We start from the raw sequence: 20,496 nt of genomic DNA, 5'->3' as shown, positions 1-20,496 counted from the left end.
TAAAACCATCAAAGTATAGCTACTAAAGGACTTCATATGCTGTTTACTTTACTATTTACTTGTTCATTCTTTATTTATAATATGGTCAGTTTATAAAGGCTTTACTAGGATTATCTTGATTAGATTAGTTATTGTCGTTAGTTATTGTATCAGTGGGCTAAAGTGGCTATCAGTGGTATTGTTTATCATAACATTATCTACAATAATTCAAAATGTGTTGTCATGACAGGCCTAGTAATTATTTTTCAGTCCCTTTTTTAATACATCCTAATTTGTGGAACATATGAGCATAGACTCACATCAATTGGTACACTGTCATATAATCTCTTTCCTATGACGGTCTTTCCTTGAATGTCTATGTCCTCTCTCTCCTCTAGGGGCAGTGTGTCGATGTGCTTGCAGTCCAGGTAGAGGGACACAGCCTTGGCCTCTACACTGATGGCAATTTTGTGCCAGTTGCGGTCAAACAGGTTTTCCACTTCTGGGTTCCTGAACACGCCTCGGACTGCATCCTTTGTCACTCCAGCAGCGTTGTACTCCACCGCCTTGTTCTCTCCATCCAGCCGAATTGACACCTGACATGCAAAGGGCACAGGTATCAGTGTTAAATGTGATCCACTGTCCAAATGTAGATGTCCAGCTGTGAGCTAGCATCCCACACACAGTAGCATTAGGCTGAATAGTGATACATGCATCCCTGTCCTGTTTTGTTCGTCTGACAAAATATTTTTAACCTCTTAGTGAGTTTTTTTTCGTCATTTACTTCTTTGTGTCAACTATCTGATGGAAAAAAGATCCAGCTCCTTAACATGTCAGTCATCACTGTAAAATTATAACTATCTTATTTTCAAATCAAATATTAAAAACCCAAATATGAAAATATAAGAGTTAATGTCACAACAATTTAATAGACCTTTTATACACATTCTGCCTGTAATGTTTTTTGTTACTTAATTGCAAGTTCAGCAGTTTTATTTTAGTGATATTGATATTTTAGTGATATTTTAGTGATTATTCAATTTTGAGTACTCAATGAACTAGAGTACCTCACAACTGTTATAACAAAGAACGTCTGGGCGAAATCCCTATACAAGAACCAAAGTAACATTGTGAACGCACCTGTGGAATTCCATATTTGTCATAGACTTGCCACAGATACCAGTCTTCACGTCTTGAGGTTTTCCTGAATTTGAATGTCGTCACAAATGCATATTCATCTGGCAGGCCCTGAGAAAACACATCCCTGTGAAATACAAGCACAGTCTTATTAAAACAGCCACAAGTGTTTTGATGGAGGATCAAGATCAAGGATCTAACTATTGTCACTCTGTAGTTTGCTCAGTGTGGACTCTTACTCTGTCTGCTGCACTATGGGCATGGTACCAAGGCGAACATAGGAACTCTGGCCTTCATCATCTCTGGTCCCAAGAATATCCTTCACATTGAAGTATTCCATCAGGTCGAACCCTGCAGACATAAAAAGCGTCACATGGCTCGTGTCAGACAGAACAGTGAAAATTACTTATGGTTTTGTCACATTTCTGGGCTGATGTTACAGTTTAATTGGACATGTTCTTCACACCCAGCAGCAGCAGCTGTGTTAGAGCTGTTTGAAGTTTGATTAAATGCCTTTATAATAAATGAGAAAACCACATATGTCACTCCATCATCTGTTGCCATTTGGCAGAGGAAAAGTGTCCTCCCCAGTATCTTGTGCGTCATGGAGTATGTGCACTTGTGTGTACATTTACCCACAGCATGTGACTTGAAGTGGTCAGACCACAGACCATAGTTAGGCACTTTAGAAAGGCACTCCCTTGTACAACAAACAAGTGCTGTAACTATGGCGATGGCAGCGAAATCAGAAACCACTAATGCTGGCTGATAGCATGCTCTTATGCGACCAAAGTTTGTCTCAACCATTGAGTAAACTGTGTTATTAGTGAGTCAACAGGACAGAAAAAGACTGTACAGTACAAATCTACTTCCAATAATTGCAATAAAAAAATGCATTGATAAGTCTTACAGCATTAGTTTCATATAATTTCATCATCATTTTTTCTCGTACATTTATTGAGTATCATTACATTTTGCATATTTTATCTTTGTCTTATTGATGTAATAAACCCCACTGAGTGTATGCGTTTGGGGAAATATTCACAACATCACATACATGTTGCAGAGGGGAAGCCTCAGAATCAGGCAGTAATGTGAGCATCTTAGTTGAAGTGTTTGAGAATAGCCTGGAGACAGGTGGTAAGACACACAGGCTGCAGGCTCATGCTCCATTAGCAACAGGGCAAAAATAACATTTCAACAGAGCAGTCATAACAGGCTCAATAACTGACAGGATCAGCCGACCGGAAATCCACTCCATCTGGACACACTGATACTCTACAGTTTCTAAATGAAAACATCCATTCCTGTTCACGTCTATAGTAGTATTTCATTTAAGCCTTCCACTTTGGCCAGCAGGTGGAGTTGTGTGGTCTTTGTTCTAGAAAGCCTGTTACATATGAACCCCTTTCATTTGTTGTGTGAAAACTCTTTCAGTCTGAGAGAACCACCTGTGACTGTTTTGGCCATTTAGCTTGTGCTGGCTTATGAAAGTTTTAACAAGTATTTTTTCTCAGAAATTATGTTTATTTACTACCTCCATAGTTCTTCTCATTATTCCAAGTAGAAATCAGCCAAGGGCATTTCTACGGCAACTAAGTTAAATTAACTGGAACCAGAGTGGCCTAGTCTAGAACTGAACCCCTCTCTGCCAACGTAGGAATACAGTGAAGTGTTAGCTGATATTATGGGGCACACATCCTGTTGGAGGAGGCCATAGAGCGCTGACTTTTGCTGGCCGTAATACTGGTCGCAGCGTTTGCATCATACACATTCACTTGCTGCAGCGTTATGTGGCTGTTCAGGCCATCTAAGCTCAGAGCTGTAATTTGGACTGGCAGTGGATAGCGTATAATCAAGCTAAAAAAGTTATTTTGGACAGCCAGAAAACGTCCAATAGGGTGATGTGTGGAGAAAGCCAGATGAGTTCACAGACTGGGAAAAGGCATTCTTCTGATCCAGCAGATGGTTGTGCTTGTGCAGGCCGAGTGCTGGAGATACGATTCATCCTCAAGCGAGTACTGCCAGAGTACCCCGAGGGGTCACAGCAGACAGCCATGATAAATAAAGTCTGACTCAAACCACAGGTCTCCTGGCTGTCAAATCATAATCAGTGCCAAATACACTTGACATTTCCAACAGAGAATTACTCTCTCTGCCACAGCATAGAGTGCATCTGTTGTGGTGTTAGAAGTGTGAGCCCGGATGTGCTGCCCATACTCGTGATCAAAACTGTTCACTCCACATATTGTACCAAAGGATCTCAAAACAAAGAGGACGTGACTATCCAGCCCTTATTGGCAAGTAACATTGGAACATTGGACAGCCAAACACATTTGAACGTTAGCTTTGTTTTGTTTTACAGAGAAACACAAATATGTAAAATGTGAAAGAATAAGTTTATGTATATGGTTGTGGACGTTAGGTACTGGTCAGTCTGTTCTAGGGCAGATGTGCTGATATTTGTTCAGTACTAATGAGTGAGTCCCTCAACTATTTACAACTTCACTAGATCTAGAAAAGTGCCAGAAATGTGTTGACAATGGATGTATATTAAAGCTCATAGGGGTTTAAAAAATACAAAAACTTGTGACCAATCGATATCTGACCATTACTTTTCTGTCAGGTATTCAGTCCAAACCTACATTTTATAACTTAGTCTTGTCTAGAGGCTATAGACGGCAGACCAGTGCTTTGAGCCAAATCAGCAACGCTGTTTGGAGTTATAATTATAGGAGAATAACTCAAACTGGGTCATTTATTATTTCTCCAGCTGAGAAATGAAATCCTGAAGGAAGACTTTCATTTGAAGAGATTTTTCTCTTCCTAATCCACAAAGTAGAAGTTCACTTAGTGAAGCGCACATGTGGGCCCTGTAATTCAAACATACCCATAACGTCAGAAATAACCCACTGTTGGACCCACCCCTTTTGAAAATCAGCTCTTAAATGTATGGTTTCTGCTTTGCGGACATGGAGTAATTAGAGCCTTTTGGTAGCATGTAGTTTAATAGAAGCACCTGTTCTTCCATATCTATAGATTTGTCAGGCAGCACTGCTATGACAGATGAAAAATGAAAGCAGGGAGCTACAAAAAGAAAAGGCTCAAACAAAAACCTTTTTCTAGACTTGTTAGCAAAATGGATGGAGTAGCAGTAGTTATCAAGAGGTAGCATTAAAGCTATATTAGAAATACTAAAAGTGCATATAGTTGCAATGTAGTATGCAGTTGAAGCACAAAAACACCCATTTTGTCTCACTTGTGTTATCTCAGTTGCACACAGTGGCAAAAGTGCAAAAGGAAATGTCACTGGCTTGCAGTGATTTATTGAAAGTTTGTTTTAATGTCTTTTGGAGCTGAGAGGAAAGCATAACCACATAATTAGCACTTGGCCAGTTGGCGGAGATGTGATAATGCGACTCAACAGTGGGAACTGATGCTGTCAACTCCTGAACTGAGCATTCCACTGAATGCTGCCAGATTCCCTTGATCGTCTGGGCTCACATCACTTTAAAGTGTCATGTTTTGACTTGACACAGGGTGGAGGTGCTCTATAATCTATCTATTTCCACAACAAAAGCTAGTCAAATCAATATTAATATGCTAATTTGTGGGTTTCAGTCATGTTACTTTTTCCTGGATGTCTTTCAGCCATTCAAAATATATTTTAAGTGTTTGTTACTATGGCAACAGTGATTTTACATCACTTAAATCTAAACTTGTTTATTTTTTTACTTTTTATATGTTTTGATTGGGGATGGATAGATAATGGTATCAAATATCCATAAAAAAATATGGATTAGGTCTCGCCTTCCAAATATCGGCTCAGCAGAGGTCCTGGTTGTGCCTGTACACTGATGTAATACTAAGACTATTTACTGGTTGTAGCTGGCCCAGAAAGTCTCTTAATGCTGTTCTGTAGTTACTTGATGGATAAATAACAGCTAGTTAACACATTTAGATACATTTTGTATTGTACTATTTTTGTTTAAAGAAAATAAATGCTATTTTCCGTTCCTGCACTGATATTGGCTAATATCGGGGATCAGCAGATGTTCAAAGCCATAATATCATAATCAATATCGGACCTGAAAAAGTTGGATGGATCGATGCATCCGTAGTTTAGCTCTAGTTGACTTTAGTATAAGCTATAGTTGTGCAATATGCCCTGCCAATGGTTTCACACCTCACCATAATGCACTTGATAAAACTATATTGAATTATGCAAAATCTATTTTGCATAATTAATAATAATAATAATCAATTTTACTGGTGTTCAGCTATTTGGTTGAATAATTATATTTTTGTTTGTGTTTGCTTAGTGTTTGATATTTTTCCTGTTATTAGGGAACATAAGTCTAGCCTAGTCTAGGGGAAATAAGGCTAGTCTTCTCCTAATTCTTTGGTTCTGGTGGTTTATTGTGGTAGCCCAAAAGTATGCAAGTTAGATTAGCTGCACACGGTCTACTGCTTTTGGAGAGCGAGAGGGCAATGGTCAATCTGCTTTTCTTTTTATACCAGATGTACAAAAATACCACATTGTACATTAGGCATAATTTGAAACATAACCACTTGGTTCAAATATTAGAATTGTTTAAGCCAGATGGAAAATGGGGCAGCCCTGTAGTTTGTCAATGGAAGTTCTCATGGAGAGTAGACAGTAATATGTTATAATATGTGTAGTTGTGTTTGCTTGGTTTAAATCAAGGTCAATTCTTCCAACCCATGGTCTCATTATAATGCCTTATAAGGACTGTAGGTATGCACGCATCACTCATGACCTGAGGAAGATGCGCTGATTAAAACATTGTCGCTATTAAATGCAGTTTGGGAGTAAATGTGCAGCTGTGTCTTGTTTTCATTATAATGCCTTCACACATTGAGTTATTGCATACATTTACCCTTGATCATTACCTTGATTGGAGTGTGTAATGGCTAATTGTTTCAGTTTCTATATATATATATATATATATATATATACATATATATATATATATAGGTGCCATTTTGAGGTTGTTTTAGAAACTTTCAAAGATTATTTTAGGTTCTTAATTGCTATGGTAATGTCATTATTTATTGTCATTTATAAAAAAAACACCTGAAATATAATAACAGCAAGATTGATTACTTGAATGTTGAAAGTTGGAACATTCCCGTCCATTACAGCTGTAACATCTCCATAGAGACGAACAGGTGTCAGACCCTCCACTAATAATCCATTTTACTTGTGTCTTTTCTCTTCAATAGCTTTTTTGCTTGAGTCATGTCTGTAATCCTTGATCTTGGCCCTTCAGTCGTGTCTGGTTTGGATCGTGACATCTTGATTCTCTTGGCCTTGCGTCATTGCCCAAAGCCTCATTTTAGATCATTTTTTTGCATAGCTGGTTTGGTGGTAAACGGAGATACTCACCAATGTTATTGAAAGTCAGAATATTTACAACAGGTTTTTGTAATGTAATTTCCTCTGACAATCAGTAGCCCAAAGAGTGTATGCATCTGTTTTTATTCTCAAAGTGATGGATGTGGGTGGGAGACACAGACAGGAACTCACATCCCCAGAAGACAAGCTTAGAACAACATCCGAAACCTTCTAGACTCTTTAGAGAAAGCTTTAACACAGCACCTTGGAATGCACCCAGTCAGACACCATGTGAAGGACAGTTTGTTTAAATTGCTAGGAGACCGGTGCAGCCTCTGATTTGAACATCACAGAGGCAGAACAAAACATATAACCCGGGCCATCGAAACATTAAAGGAGACATGGCATGTGAAATGGACTGTTTTGAACCATGTACCATCTGATAACGGTTTTAGTGGCTTCATTATCATGTACTTCTCTATTTCTCCACAGTCCAAAACACTTGACCTCACTGCATGATGTCATCTGGTGGTAACCAAGGAAGTGCTCATTTCGTCTATACACTTTCACCAGACTTATTCTTATCATTTCTGCAATAAACCAACTTCTGTGCTTAGAGTGGTTGATTTTAGTCTCCTTGAAACTGCTTCACTCCTCAGTGTGCCAGTAGGAGTTATTACGCCCTTTGTTGGCAACATTTTATTGATTTTTCTATTCTTAAAAAGCAGTATTTAAGTTGTTTTCTATGCACATTATAAAGTTTTAAAATGTGAAATACTAAAGCCAGTATGTCAAAAAACTGTAAAAGTATAAAACCATGCAATTAACACATTTGACAGTTTAGTTTCCCAAGGTCAAATTCGAGTTATTTTCCAATGCTTAGTTTTAAGTTTTAGAGCGAAACAAAAAGTGGCTACAGATCTCCAGAAATAAGACCATTTTAACCTCATGAATAAAATCCATCTCATTCCACATCGAAATGAAATGGGGTAAAACTCTATCACAGTATTTATAGTTGAAATAACTTTCTATTCCATCCCTTTTCATTTTAAATATAGCTTGCTTCAAGAAACTGGATTGCTGTCTGCGGTTTATAAACACTGCCAGGGCTGTGTGTTGTCGTAGCAAAGCAGCAGTTTCCACATACCTGGAACCTCGTCCAGACCGTAACTGGTGCTGTTGGGCTTGAAGCGATCGGATTGTTGTACTTTCATGTTTGGACACAGCACGTCTGAGGAGAGAAGACAATGGTGGAGTTAGACATGCTGTATGTCAAAAGTACAGTATGATGGCAGCAAAAAGTCAAGCTCCTTAAGGCCATATGAAGCAACTTTATCTGTAATTAATCCTGTGATACTGGATTACCCTCTTTAAAAAGAATCATAAAAAATCTAACCCTCTTTTAGGACTACATTCTGAACAATACCACAAACTGGATTTGTTTTGTTTTGTTTGTTTGTTGTTTGGCAAATAATACAAGTAGACAACTACAGTATGTAGTGGTTGAAGCTGGGATTGAACCACAGACTTTTGAGCAAGTTTGCTGTACCACTGAGTCACTATCAACCTTACTATGTCATATATTGCGTTACATTCAAATTTAGATCATTATCGCCAGGGAGAAATTCAAGTGACACCCCGCTTGGTGAAGGCTTAGAAAAGAGTGCTAGACTGTTTCAAGGAAGTGGTAGCCCAAGCTTTAGAGGCAGCGTGACGCGGGGGGCTCTGTGACTGACTGGGAGTGTGCAAATGAGGTGCTGACTGTTCCAGTGTGACAGTAGTAACAGTCTGATATTTCACACACACATATTTCAGTCGCTGTGATGACAGTGAGAAAGCCAACACCTCCGGCCTGGGATTTTATTGGCAGCAGTTGTATTTTCTATTTATGCTATAACATTAGGATTGGAGGAGGATAGTGAAGTAAATTAACACATTGATATCCTTGTGTTAAGATTATTCTTTATTGCAGTAATTAAAAATTAAAAATAGGATGACGGCGGTCAGAAAATTGTTTATGGGGAACCACATGATTCAACCACGATGACATCATCATCTTGATTGGTTTTTAACTATAAGTGGTGACAGGGTCAAAAAGTAAAGCAATGCTTAGTTATCCCAAGGGAATAATTACTACGTGACTAAGTTGTGATAAGCTTCAGTAAAAGTGGTGTCAGTTGTCAAAAATTATATAACTATACCGGTATATAAAGTAGAAAGAAGGTGTTTAGAGTTAAAGACTTAAAGGTAAAGTTTTTACATCAGGAGCTTTTCCTGCTGCCCCCACTTAAAACTTATACAGCAAGTTAATCCTAAGTACTCCTGTGTGGATCCCCTGAGCACTGCTCCTGCCGCGGTGCCTTAATGGCATTGTAGAAAAAGTATAATGTAAAAATCTAATATATTGGCCAAAGTGTCTGCTTTAACCTTACACAGACACAGTCCTAAGAGCTCTGCTACGTTAACAGAAAGTGGCATTTGGACAAACCATTAAACCTGCTGAAGCTGTAAAGCTTTGATACATTTAGATGTGTGTGTCCTCAGCTATTACCTTTTTGTAAAGTCATAATAGAAGCTCCCAGACTGAATGCTTGGGTTGTTTAAAAAAATCAGCCACCTCACCTTAAATTGCTATTCAGCATGTGAAGGCGAGTGCGTCATTCTTTTTAAAGGCTGTAACCCTAAGGACTTGCTAACATGCTACACAGCCAAGCTACTCCCTGCACTTGTGGCCCTCAGGCTATAATTTAGGGATCCAGCTGTGAGTTAAAATGAGACCTGCATTTGGAAAGATGTATCTCACTTGCATTCACATTTATCAACAGTAATACTTGTGCCTGAAACTTACAATTATATAGGGGCATTTCTACAGCCAACTTTGAAGCTTAGAGTCAGAATTCCGAGGTAGGACAAGCGTGCAATGCCCAGACCAGGCAAGACCACACATGAGCTAATACACTGAGAAATAAATAACCAGCTCTTTAATCTATTTTTGCCTTATAGATTAAAAGGTGAAAAACTCCAACTTGGACATTTGGATGGCTGCTGCAGACCCACTCGTAACATTAGAGCTGTAATTTTCTGAGTGAAAATAACTCGCATAGCTGTGTGAGCCAATTCCACTGACCACTTATATACTTAGAGATTCACTTGTGGTGAGTTTTGAGATTACACCAGGGAAACTCTTAAATGGGCCACTAGTGTTTTTTTAACTATTAACAAGGACAATGTTTTTGGTCAGTGTTTTTTTTTTTTTTTTTTTTGTCATTTTTATCTATTGTTTTTTTTTAGTTTTATCAAAGGCAAGATTTTTAGGCAGGAATCGACGTCACTATTAAAGGTCCATATTACACTATTCTCTGATCTATGTTATAATGTTGTCTCCTCATCACAAACAGACCTGGAGTTGTGTTTTTTTTCATTCACACATGTTTAACACACAAACCCTGCATATTGTTCTTCTTTCAAACTGAAACCACCCTGTTCTACCTTGTGATGTCATCATGTGGCAATATAGGAAGTGCTCCACCATGTTTTTAGACTCCATACACCTTCACTAGAATCATTAGGATAATTTTAGCTCTGGAATTGCCAATCTTTACTGAACTATGTAGCTGTTAACTCGAAAAACACCACCTCATGACATCACAAGATGGAACAGAGCATTTTGAGGTTTGGAGATGTAGATAAACTAATAATAAAATGTTAGTCAAACATGTGTGAATGAAACAAAAACAGCTCCAGGTCTGTTTTTGATGAGGAAATAACATTATAACATGGCTTAAATCTCACAAGAGTCAGTTTTGTGTAATATAGGGCCTTTAATTTACTAAAAAATAAGCTCTTAGCCAATTCAGCAGGTGCCACATCTTAAAGAAATTCGAAAATGTAGCTGCCTGCTCTCTAATGTGGCAAAGTAAAACATTTTAGTTTCAACATTTCAAAGTATCCAATGTAAAATACATATACATAAAACCTTTTCTTAAGTACATTACCTCTGACATAATAAAGTGTAAAAAAAATATATATATTTAATCATTTTGCTCCATTAATAACCCTCACAGCTGTTAACCTTTTCTCTTCTTTGTTTGCTAACAAGTGAAATCGTTCTTGCAGGATAAAAAAAAATTCATTTTAGTTAAGAGTTTGTGTGGCGTATCTTTAAAATAACCTGTGTTCATTGCGTCACCAGATTCTCTGGTGTTATAGGGCAAGGTCAAAGTTCAGCTGCCTTCAAATCCACCTCATGGGTTTGTACTGGTGAACTTTTCTAGTGTCAAACATTAGTATTTAGTGTCTGGTTTAAAAGACTGATGGATTTTACTCTTCTGTGTACTCTAAACCGTGCAATCATGTCATTTCACTATTTACAGTTTGTGGTAGGGAATCGTGGCATCTTTTTCTTTCCTGTCTGGCTAATTTTAGGTTGGAATTTCAAGTGCTCGAGCCCAAAGCATCCATCATCTCCATGAAGCCTCTCTCATTCGTATTCCACACTGCTACCGAACAAACTACAGCAGCAAGGCAGTTTTACTCCTGCAAATACATTCAGCTACTGTCAGTTTAAGTTCTGTTGAAAGCATTTGTTAGTGGAAAAACCATTGAGGTCGAATCCGAGCGGCTTTCCAGTATTAAACACCTCTCCATCAGAACAGCAGGCTTAAAAGCAGCACCACCGCAGAAATGTCATGGTTAGAATGCTGTCATTTACAAGCTACTCTCTGCATCGGCCCTTCTCGCTCTATATTCCATCAAAGGGAAGTCACCACAGACTCCGTGCATGTGCAGGGCCTCTCTGTGGTCGGGGCGGAGTTTGGTGGTCATAGTCTTTCCTCGGCGTGCGGTTAAAAGGTTAAAATAAGAGTCTTTATTTTATTAAGTGTATGTATAAAAAACTTAAGAACCTGTTCCAGATATCTCCTGTTTTCTCACCATGATGAAGGAGAGAGTGGAATTTAAACCTTTTGCTGCGGTCCGTGTCCTAACACATTCCTAAATGTGAAAACTATGGAAATTTCAACAACTAAGCATCAGGAAAAATAAGCTACCCTTAATTGTCCACATAGGGAAATCTGTCCTCTACATTTGATCCTTCATTGTTGTTGGGGCTACCTGCTAGGAGTAGCAGGAGATGGCAGTGCAGTGTCTAGGACCAATCTCCAAATCTTAAGACTTAGAAGATGTAGGATTCCTAAACTGGAGGACTTTGAAGCATTCTTCAAAGTTACCAATACATGGCTATACTTCCTTGCCAATGCCCAATCTCGTCAAATCTGGGAAGCCTGGTTAGTACTTGGATGGGAGACCACTGCGGATACCAGGTGCCATAGTAGGTCAGCAGTGGCTCTAGTGGAGACTGTTGATGTGTTCTAAGGCAAGAGACTTTGGGCACTAAATCCTCATTATAACAAATGCTTTATCTGCTTTTACAATACTGTATACTGAATAGTGACAAATCAATGTTGACTATACTATAGCCGGACAATACAAAAAAAAAAAAAACATGCCGTCTGCAATGTTAAGGCAGTGGACTTACTTTCGCAGAGCCTCTTCCTCAGCCTGCCTCTGATCTTGTCGATGGCATTGAAGTCGGTCACATGGAAGACGTGTGCATTTTTGGGCTCGGCTGCAATCTCCTCCAGCTCTTCTTTAAGCGCTTCTCCAATGCCCACAGCGAACATCCGGATCCCAGCCGCAGTTGCCGCCTTGGAGGGCTCGAGAACATAATCCTGGCTCCGACCGTCTGTGAGAAGGATGGCCACTCTCTGAATGCCTCGGGCTCTGGGTCTTGCACCATTACGCTCCGTGAAAATGTTGGTTGTGGTATAGCTGATGGCGTCTCCTGTCATCGTATTCCCCCCCAGGTAGCGTATGTTCCGAGCGGCCCTCTTCACTTCCTCCAGGTTCCTGTACCTGCCCAAGTTAAACTCAATGGTTGGCCTGTCACTATAACGGACTACAGCCACCCGGGTTTTATCTGGTCCAACGTCGAAAGACTCCACCAGGTTGGACACCCATTGCCGGATCTTTTCAAAATTCTCCTTTCCCACACTAGATGAGGTGTCCAGGATAAACGCCAAGTCATAGTGGACATTCTTACAACCTGGAGAGAAAAGAGATTGAGTAATCCCAAATGATGAGTATCTGATTTAAGGATGCTGGATTATAGCAAAAATTTGAATCATGATTTTTTGGTTCATTATTGAAATCACCATTATTTCTAACAATGACTTCTATACCTTCAAAATAAACCCATAGAAAAAGTATTTATATTTGTAAAGTTTTGTGACAAAGCCTTTGTAGATTAGGTTTTGAGTGGCAGAACAAGCACAAAAAATATTCTCAACAGAGGGTAATTAACATTTTCAATTATGCATTATTTTTTATTATTAAAATGTGATTAACTGTCCACCACCAACTTGATTACTAATACTAGTACTTGTATGTGTATGTGAAAAAACTTTTTTTACAGTTTCTATTAATGAAATCATTCCACTTGGAATTACTTGAAAAGTTTTATATAAGCTTTATTAATTCAAACTTAATATACTTTCCCCATTCCCATAGTTTTGATCACTCTAAAGAGCATGGAGCTCTGTTTCGTGTTTTAGGAGACAGTTTTATTGGAAAACATAAAAAGGCTTTAAATGACTGTGAACAAAACAGGGCGTCTCACACCTGTTCCAGCTGGTGTTTTTTGTCAGTTTACCGCGATTGTCACAACACTTTAGAACTCTTCTTGATATACTTATAAACTTCTATGTAAATCATCAAATGTATATGCAGGAATGAGGAAGGGTATATTTCAAGTGTATTTTTCCCAGTTTCTGTTATGACTCAGATCTGTCGACCAGTCAAATCATTATTTCTATTGTACAGTGACATTTTTATAATGCATTTATAACCAAATAAAGGTTGAATTATAGTGGGTATAGTCAACTAGTCAAGATAATTCTGATTAATCATCATAGTCCTTTACTTGGCAAGTTCATTTGTATAGCACAATTCGTACACAGTAATTCAAAGTGCTTTACAGAATAAGAAAGACATTCAAATCACAATGTAAACAAATGAAACAAATGACATCTTCAGGAAGACTGTTCCAGGTTTTAGCTGCATAAAACTGAAACTCTGATTCTCCATGTTTAGTCCTGACTCTGGGCACCAGCAGGAGTCCCTGTGTGAGATGGTTCATGTGGCACTAACATGTCAGAGATGTACTTTGGTGCTAGGCCATGGGGAGACTTGTTCACAAGCATAGCTGCTGTAAACTCTATTTTCTGAGTTACAAAAGCCCCGTGCAGAGACCAGAATTTATGTGCTCGTACTTCCTAGTTCTATTTATCTATTTGTTGTAATTATTTGTCTGTTTATTGAGTCATGGTAAAATCAAAATCATTCCTTTTTGCTGTAATACCAGCCCTATGTAATAATAGACCCAACTTAATAATCTTATATGTTTATGTATTTATACAGATGTTTTAATGCTCTTACCTGCTCTCTGTGCTTGTACAGTCTCACTGGACATGGTCAAGGCCAGGATGACCAAGACCAGGGTGATCCTGAGTCCCAGTCGTATTTCCATCACGGCCTTGGTTTCAGGTCTGCTTTGTTTAGCCTATTACAACCATCAAGCTGTCCCGCCTGTGGAGAGGTCAGTGGAAACGTCAACAAGCCATGCACTGAATGGACAGAACAGTCATTATGGGCAGCGCAGGTACAAAACATGAGCTTAACTAAGTGTCCATGTGGCTGTACAGCTTTGTAACAGAAATCTGAACTCTTACATTGAGACATGAAGTGAGTGAGGGTGTCTGGAGAGACATTTGGGCTTTCCACACTACAGAGATGTTAAAAGGATTATTTTAAAGTGCATCAGACTTGTTAAATGTAAAAAGTCTCTTGTGTAGTTTCATTCCCTTTGGTGCACAATGTCTTTTCCATGTTTCTTTGTTTTAATGTGGAATTTGGTGGGAAAATGGCTGCCTACCCAGGATGTCATAATTGAAACCTTGGGTCAAAATAAACAGTTCTGTGCAGAGACAAGTTAATGGTCTCTCCAGAAAATAGTAGCCGCATCGACAATATCTGCATCCTGCTGTCAGAGTATTTTGACTGTCTCCGCCTACAGCTCGCACAGGGTTTGACTGTCTCCGCCTACAGCACAGGGTTTGACTGTCTCCGCCTACAGCACAGGGTTTGACTGTCTCCACCTACAGCACCACAGGGTTTGACTGTCTCCGCCTACAGCACAGGGTTTGACTGTCTCCGCCTACAGCACAGGGTTTGACTGTCTCCGCCTACAGCACAGGGTTTGACTGTCTCCACCTACAGCACCACAGGGTTTGACTGTCTCCACCTACAGCATGCAAAGGGTTTGACTGTCTCCGCCTACAGCACAGGGTTTGACTGTCTCCGCCTACAGCACAGGGTTTGACTGTCTCCGCCTACAGCACAGGGTTTGACTGTTTCCGCCTACAGCGCACACAGGGTTTGACTGTCTCCACCTACAGCACAGGGTTTGACTGTCTCCACCTACAGCACAGGGTTTGACTGTCTCCACCTACAGCGCGCACAGGGTTTGACTGTCTCCGCCTACAGCACAGGGTTTGACTGTCTCCACCTACAGCGCGCACAGGGTTTGACTGTCTCCGCCTACAGCACAGGGTTTGACTGTCTCCACCTACAGCGCGCACAGGGTTTGACTGTCTCCACCTACAGCGCGGACAGGGTTTGACTGTCTCCACCTACAGCGCGCACAGGGCTTGACTGTCTCCACCTACAGCGCACACAGGGCTTGACTGTCTCCGACTACAGCACACACAGAGTTTGCTGATGCAGCACCACCTGCTTGTTGCTTGAATGGGTTGATCTATGACTCTGGGTGGCATTAAGAGAAAGCTGTCATCTAAACACAAGCCTATTTCTGCTCTCACTGTACACTGGTGGTTGTGATGCCTGCCATTAGGCCTGTGTGTGGCTGGCTGCAGCCATAACATGGCTCATCCTGACTGCAGGCTGTTTGGATGCGGGGGGTTATTGAGAGAGGTAAAGGAAACTGTGAGCGCTGCTACTGGGAAAGAAATAATCCCAGTCTTTGTTCTCATGTCATTCTCTCCCCTCAGCACAGCTCAGGGGCTCTGCTTTATGACTTCTTATGCATTTCTTCTCCAATGGCATCTAGAGCTTGGGCCAGCTTGTGCTGATTGAATATAGGTATCAGACGGTGAAAAACTAAAGTGACATATGTTTAATATATAGCACTAACATTTATCAGTAACAAATCATGGTCAATTAAATAACCATTAAAATATCAATGTTATTCTGACTTGATGTCTCATGTGCAGCTATACTTCTTTACAATGCATATTGCCATTTACAAACCTATTTACTGGACTACACATGTGCAAGTATGTAATGGTTTGAAGAGTGGGGAGAGACATTTTGCAAATCCTCAGCATGTGTTTGGCAGCCTAGACCCCTGGAGTATTGTGTGGCATTAAACCAGTGAACTTTAAACTTGGATAAATTTTAGCACATCCACGGTTTAACTGTTGCTACAGCTCAGATTGCTATATTTGGTGTTAATGACCAGATTTACTCAGACCTTTATGGAAATGCTTCAGGACAGTTCAAAGCAGTAACAAACAGGGACTTGAGTTGACCCATATGTGAAATATAGAGACGTCATTATACAGTGCTTGTTTTGGCCTCCAGGTACAGGTTTCCTTATCTGATTCCCATTTGGGGCTGTAAAGGAACAGTGTAGGAACACCAGCCCAATGACTTTAATTACTTTAATTTGTGCAGTTAAAGTGTGACTTATTTAGCACAGCCCTATGACAACAAGTTTATTCAGGCTTCTGATCCTCTCCTGAACTCTGATGTTTTGAATTTTATTTGACCATAAAGAGGAGCGTATCTTCACATCACTTTAAAACCCTGTAAACAGTTATTGCCAATATTGTGTTGGTAAATAGGTATGTGACATGAAATATGCACCGTACACTCATTAAAAGTATTTTTTAAGTAATTAAAAAGTTGATGAAAAGTCCATAATCAATAAAATTCGTTTTACAACTCACAATCAATCAAATCAATAAACTTGTAATTGGCATGTTTCCTTCCCAGATTCCACAAAAACTGCCCGTGCAAGCCACATTTGTAACATGATCCAGCCATGTTTTTAACTAGATGTTTATAATACTTTTTATGCTCTTAGTTTAACAGTTACTGAGGTAAAGCTAAAATCAAGCTGTCTTCTCTGTCAGCATCCAAGGCCAGATCCCTTACAATCTGTGGGTCTGCATCACCTGGCCTGTTTCCACTTCCTGTCTCAATGATAGACCAGGGACTACGATGCTGATGTCTCTAACAGAAGTTCCACATTTATCACAGCCAGAATGAGAAAAACAGAACAAGATTGGAAAAATAGAATAGGTAGACTGCTGTTTGTTTTGTATGCATGCTAATTTAAGACGAGGAATTTGTCTTGCCATAACTTTTGAATAAACTGAGATTTTGAATTCTTCTTACCTGATTTCTAACCTGGAGGTTGCGTCTTCGCCTCCAGGAGTAATTCCGTCAATCAGCACCTGAGCAGCATCGTTAACCAAATGGCAGTAATCCAGAAGTGATCCCACCCCAAAAAATCCTCCAAAATCACAGTAAAAAAATCAAATATAATCCAGCTTGACAATCCAGTGTTGAGTGTTGATCCTAAAAGTGAGGTGAGCTTCCGAGCCCTTGTGGATGTGTGGACAGAGGAGGAGGAACTTTGAATGTGGGAAGAGTGTAGGATTTCAGTGAGAGGGGGAAGAGGTGACTTCTACTGTTCTGCTGGGCTGTGCTGCTCCGAGCCACGCAGCCAATTATAGAGGCAACTTTCAGGATATTTTTGTCTCTTCTATGGCTTCGCCCAGCTGAAAGAAAAGGCTCCCTTGGCAACGCACCCCAACTGTCCAGGCCCTTGCCACTGGGAGAGCCGCAGAGGAGCCGCCCTGGGGATGGTGGTGGTGGGTTGGGTCGCGTTGCACACAGGCTGCCACACACTACAGAGAAAGGCTGTGATTAAGTTTGGGGGAACTGATTACAGAACTCTAGTGCTCTCTGGCTGGCAGGCCTGTGTCACGTATTGTGTCCTAACGCACAGGAACACAAAGGCCCTGTGATCTACGCTTCCCCCCGAAGTGTTGTTTTGACAGGTTTACAATCATGTCAGCTAGCAGATCTTTTAACGGGAACTTTTGAAATGTATGCTAGTTATGATTGTAAACATGTGCAAAGGCAGAAAACAGAACTGTGTGGTATAATACTGGAGAACACAATTGAATGAGAACACAAATGAACTAGGAAAGCACAAATTACACACTTTAATCTGTCTGGAGATGTTCTTGCATTGCCAGGAATTTTCCTCATTGTGACATTAAACTTCTGTAGCACAATGGAGACAAGAAGGCGGTGCCAACAGGCCAAGTTACAGGCTAGATCTATGGAGAGGTGGCCCCAATCACTGTAAGAATGCTTGTTTTCAAGGTATTTTAATAAAAACACCTCCATCCATCCATCCATCCATTTTCTTCCGCTTATCCGGGGATGGGTCGGGGGGGCAGCAGTCTAAGCAGGAACTCCCAGACTTCCCTCACCCCGGACACGTCCTCCAGCTCCTTCGGTGGGACCCCAAGGCGTTCCCAGGCCAGCCGAGAGACATTGTCCCTCCAGCGTGTCCTGGGTCTTCCCCGGGGCCTCCTCCCGGTGGGACATGCCCAGAACACCTCCCTACGGAGGCGTCCAGGAGGCATCCTGAGCAGATGCCTGAGCCACCTCAGCTGGTTCCTCTCGACGTGTAGGAGCAGCGGCTCTACTCTGAGCTCCTCCCGTCTGACCGAGCTCCTCACCCTATCCCTAAGGGTGCGCCCGGCCACTCTGCGGAGGAAGTCCATTTCAGCCGCTTGTATCCATGACCTTGTCCTTTCGGTCATTACCCAGAGCTCATGACCATAGGTGAGGGTAGGAACGTAGATTGACCGGTAAATCGAGAGCTTTGCCTTTAGACTTAACTCCTTCTTTACCACAATGGACCGATACAGCGACTGCATCACTGCAGACGCTGCACCGATCCGCCTGTCAATCTCACGCTCCATCCTTCCCTCACTCGTGAACAAGACCCCGAGATACTTGAACTCACCACCCACCCAGAGAGGGCAAACCACCTTTTTCCGGTCGAGAACCATGGCCTCGGATTTGGAGGAGCTGATTCTCATCCCAGCCGCTTCAATAAAAACACCTGTAGAAGAAATAAATGTTAGATATATTTAATGCCATACTGTGAAACATTTCAGACAAAACAATAACCCATGAGATAAGCAGATGGTGGATCTCCTACTAGAAAAGTTTAATAATGCACCTTTAATTTTTATTCACTGATGGATTAATTCTGTTTAGAACATAAATGGATCATTTATTATTATGCAATCCATAGTCTCTTTCATTCATTATTTCTTCTATTCAATTTGACTTTGCACTCCTCAAGTAAACCAAGTATAGCATTCTAGAGGATACCAAATATACATCCTCTTAGAATCACAAATCAGTTTTTTTAAGCTGCACAAATCCCTTATCCATTTGTTATTTTACTGTTGATTTATTTAGGTATAAAACATAAATACCTTCTAACTAAACTGAACATTAAACCAGCCTTTTCAAGCCATGCAGGAAAGAGCTACAGCAGACTGGGAGATGTGTTCTGTAAACAAACGTAAGCCACCAGAGGCCTAACATGCTATATCCAGGCTTTTGCAGATCTGCCACTAACATCTTGGTGCCAGATCCTCCAGAAACCAGCAGATGGTTTAGAGTTTGTAGTGCCAATAGGGAGATCTGCACAGTTAGTAAGTGGTAATAATATTATGGTGAAGCATTATGTTTCTGAAGTTTTCCAGTTTGTGATAAAATGGCAATTGGTGGAAGAAAAAAAAAAACAACTAGGCTGGAATTTCCATGTTCTTGTTTATTGCACTTGATCCATGGTACTACAATTAGGTCTTCTAAGGTGCTATAAAATCAAATTGATTGATTTCTAATTGCAGTTCATTTCCCAATCAGCTGAAACATAATTAACTTGCTAATACATCTGGGAAGAAGAACTAATTACATATAATGAAAGATTCTGACCTTGTCCTGATGGGGATCAAAAAGTTAATGACTCAGCATCAGTGTATCCATCCTCTTAACCAATTCTACTTGACCTATGGAATCTAATGAAATTAAAAATGTTTTTACTTTTTAACCAAAACCTAAATAAAAGCATGTTTTTGTTTTTTGTTGCACTGAAAAACATAGAAAAATATGCGTCCTTACTTGCATATTCAGAAACCTGACTCTCAGTTGCCCTGGAGGAGGACCTGCACTTGCTTGTCTCCATGGAAATGTTGCTCCCTGGGTTTTATGCCATCCTCTGGAATATTAAAATCTCCATAGAGAATGTTTTATTTCCACTGAAACTGTTTCACCAGTTGGAACCATCTTGACTCTAGGTTCTCTGAGAAGATCTAAACTCTCTTTATTGGCACTTTGCAGCAGATATCTTCAACATTCCCTGGAGGTGTGACGCTAACAGAAGGCATTACTTTGTCTGAAGCGCTGTTATTCAAGTGAGACTTTAATTTGAGATTTTAACACAATCTGACCGTAAAGAACTGATTTAGTTGTACCTACTGTGGGTGAGGTGATTTTGTGTGTCTCTCACACATCAAATGACACAAGCAAGTCACAAGCTAGCATTAGCCAACAGTTTTTCAGTGAGTTTGATTTCTGTTGAAAATCAAACTCCTAAACAGGACTGTGAATACTCCGATTGATCACAGCCTCCTGAAAATGAGATTTCAAACAATCTTTAAACTTTTTTGGCTGTGTTTACTAATGTATGCACTGTGTCACCATAGTAACTGCTGAACATTCCACCATATACAATTACATGTAGAACGCCCCCAGCGTGATGTCACGGCCAAGTATAACAGTCA

General features: G+C 40.3%; 1 protein-coding gene across 2 annotated transcripts in view; it reads right to left on the bottom strand.

Moving 5' to 3' along the window:
* The window catches only part of col22a1 (collagen, type XXII, alpha 1), a 67,249-nt gene extending 49,945 nt beyond the window's left edge, over positions 1 to 17,304 (bottom strand). Inside the window, exons 1-7 of one of the 2 annotated variants that reach the window (XM_033975231.2) lie at positions 17,012 to 17,304; positions 13,970 to 14,119; positions 12,012 to 12,578; positions 7,623 to 7,706; positions 1,356 to 1,467; positions 1,120 to 1,243; positions 300 to 575 (exon numbers count right to left, since the gene is read on the bottom strand). In XM_033975231.2, the coding sequence (XP_033831122.1) occupies positions 300 to 575; positions 1,120 to 1,243; positions 1,356 to 1,467; positions 7,623 to 7,706; positions 12,012 to 12,578; positions 13,970 to 14,060 (1,254 nt within the window). In that variant the 5' untranslated portion in view covers positions 14,061 to 14,119; positions 17,012 to 17,304. The remainder of the gene's footprint in view (positions 1 to 299; positions 576 to 1,119; positions 1,244 to 1,355; positions 1,468 to 7,622; positions 7,707 to 12,011; positions 12,579 to 13,969; positions 14,120 to 17,011) is intronic. The other variant, XM_055225191.1, reaches the window with a different exon arrangement.
* Positions 17,305 to 20,496: the final 3,192 nt, after the last annotated feature.

Source organism: Periophthalmus magnuspinnatus, chromosome 11 (assembly GCF_009829125.3).
Source record: "Periophthalmus magnuspinnatus isolate fPerMag1 chromosome 11, fPerMag1.2.pri, whole genome shotgun sequence".
Taxonomy (NCBI): Eukaryota; Metazoa; Chordata; class Actinopteri; order Gobiiformes; family Gobiidae; genus Periophthalmus; species Periophthalmus magnuspinnatus.
This window is presented reverse-complemented; position numbering and strand designations above follow the sequence as displayed.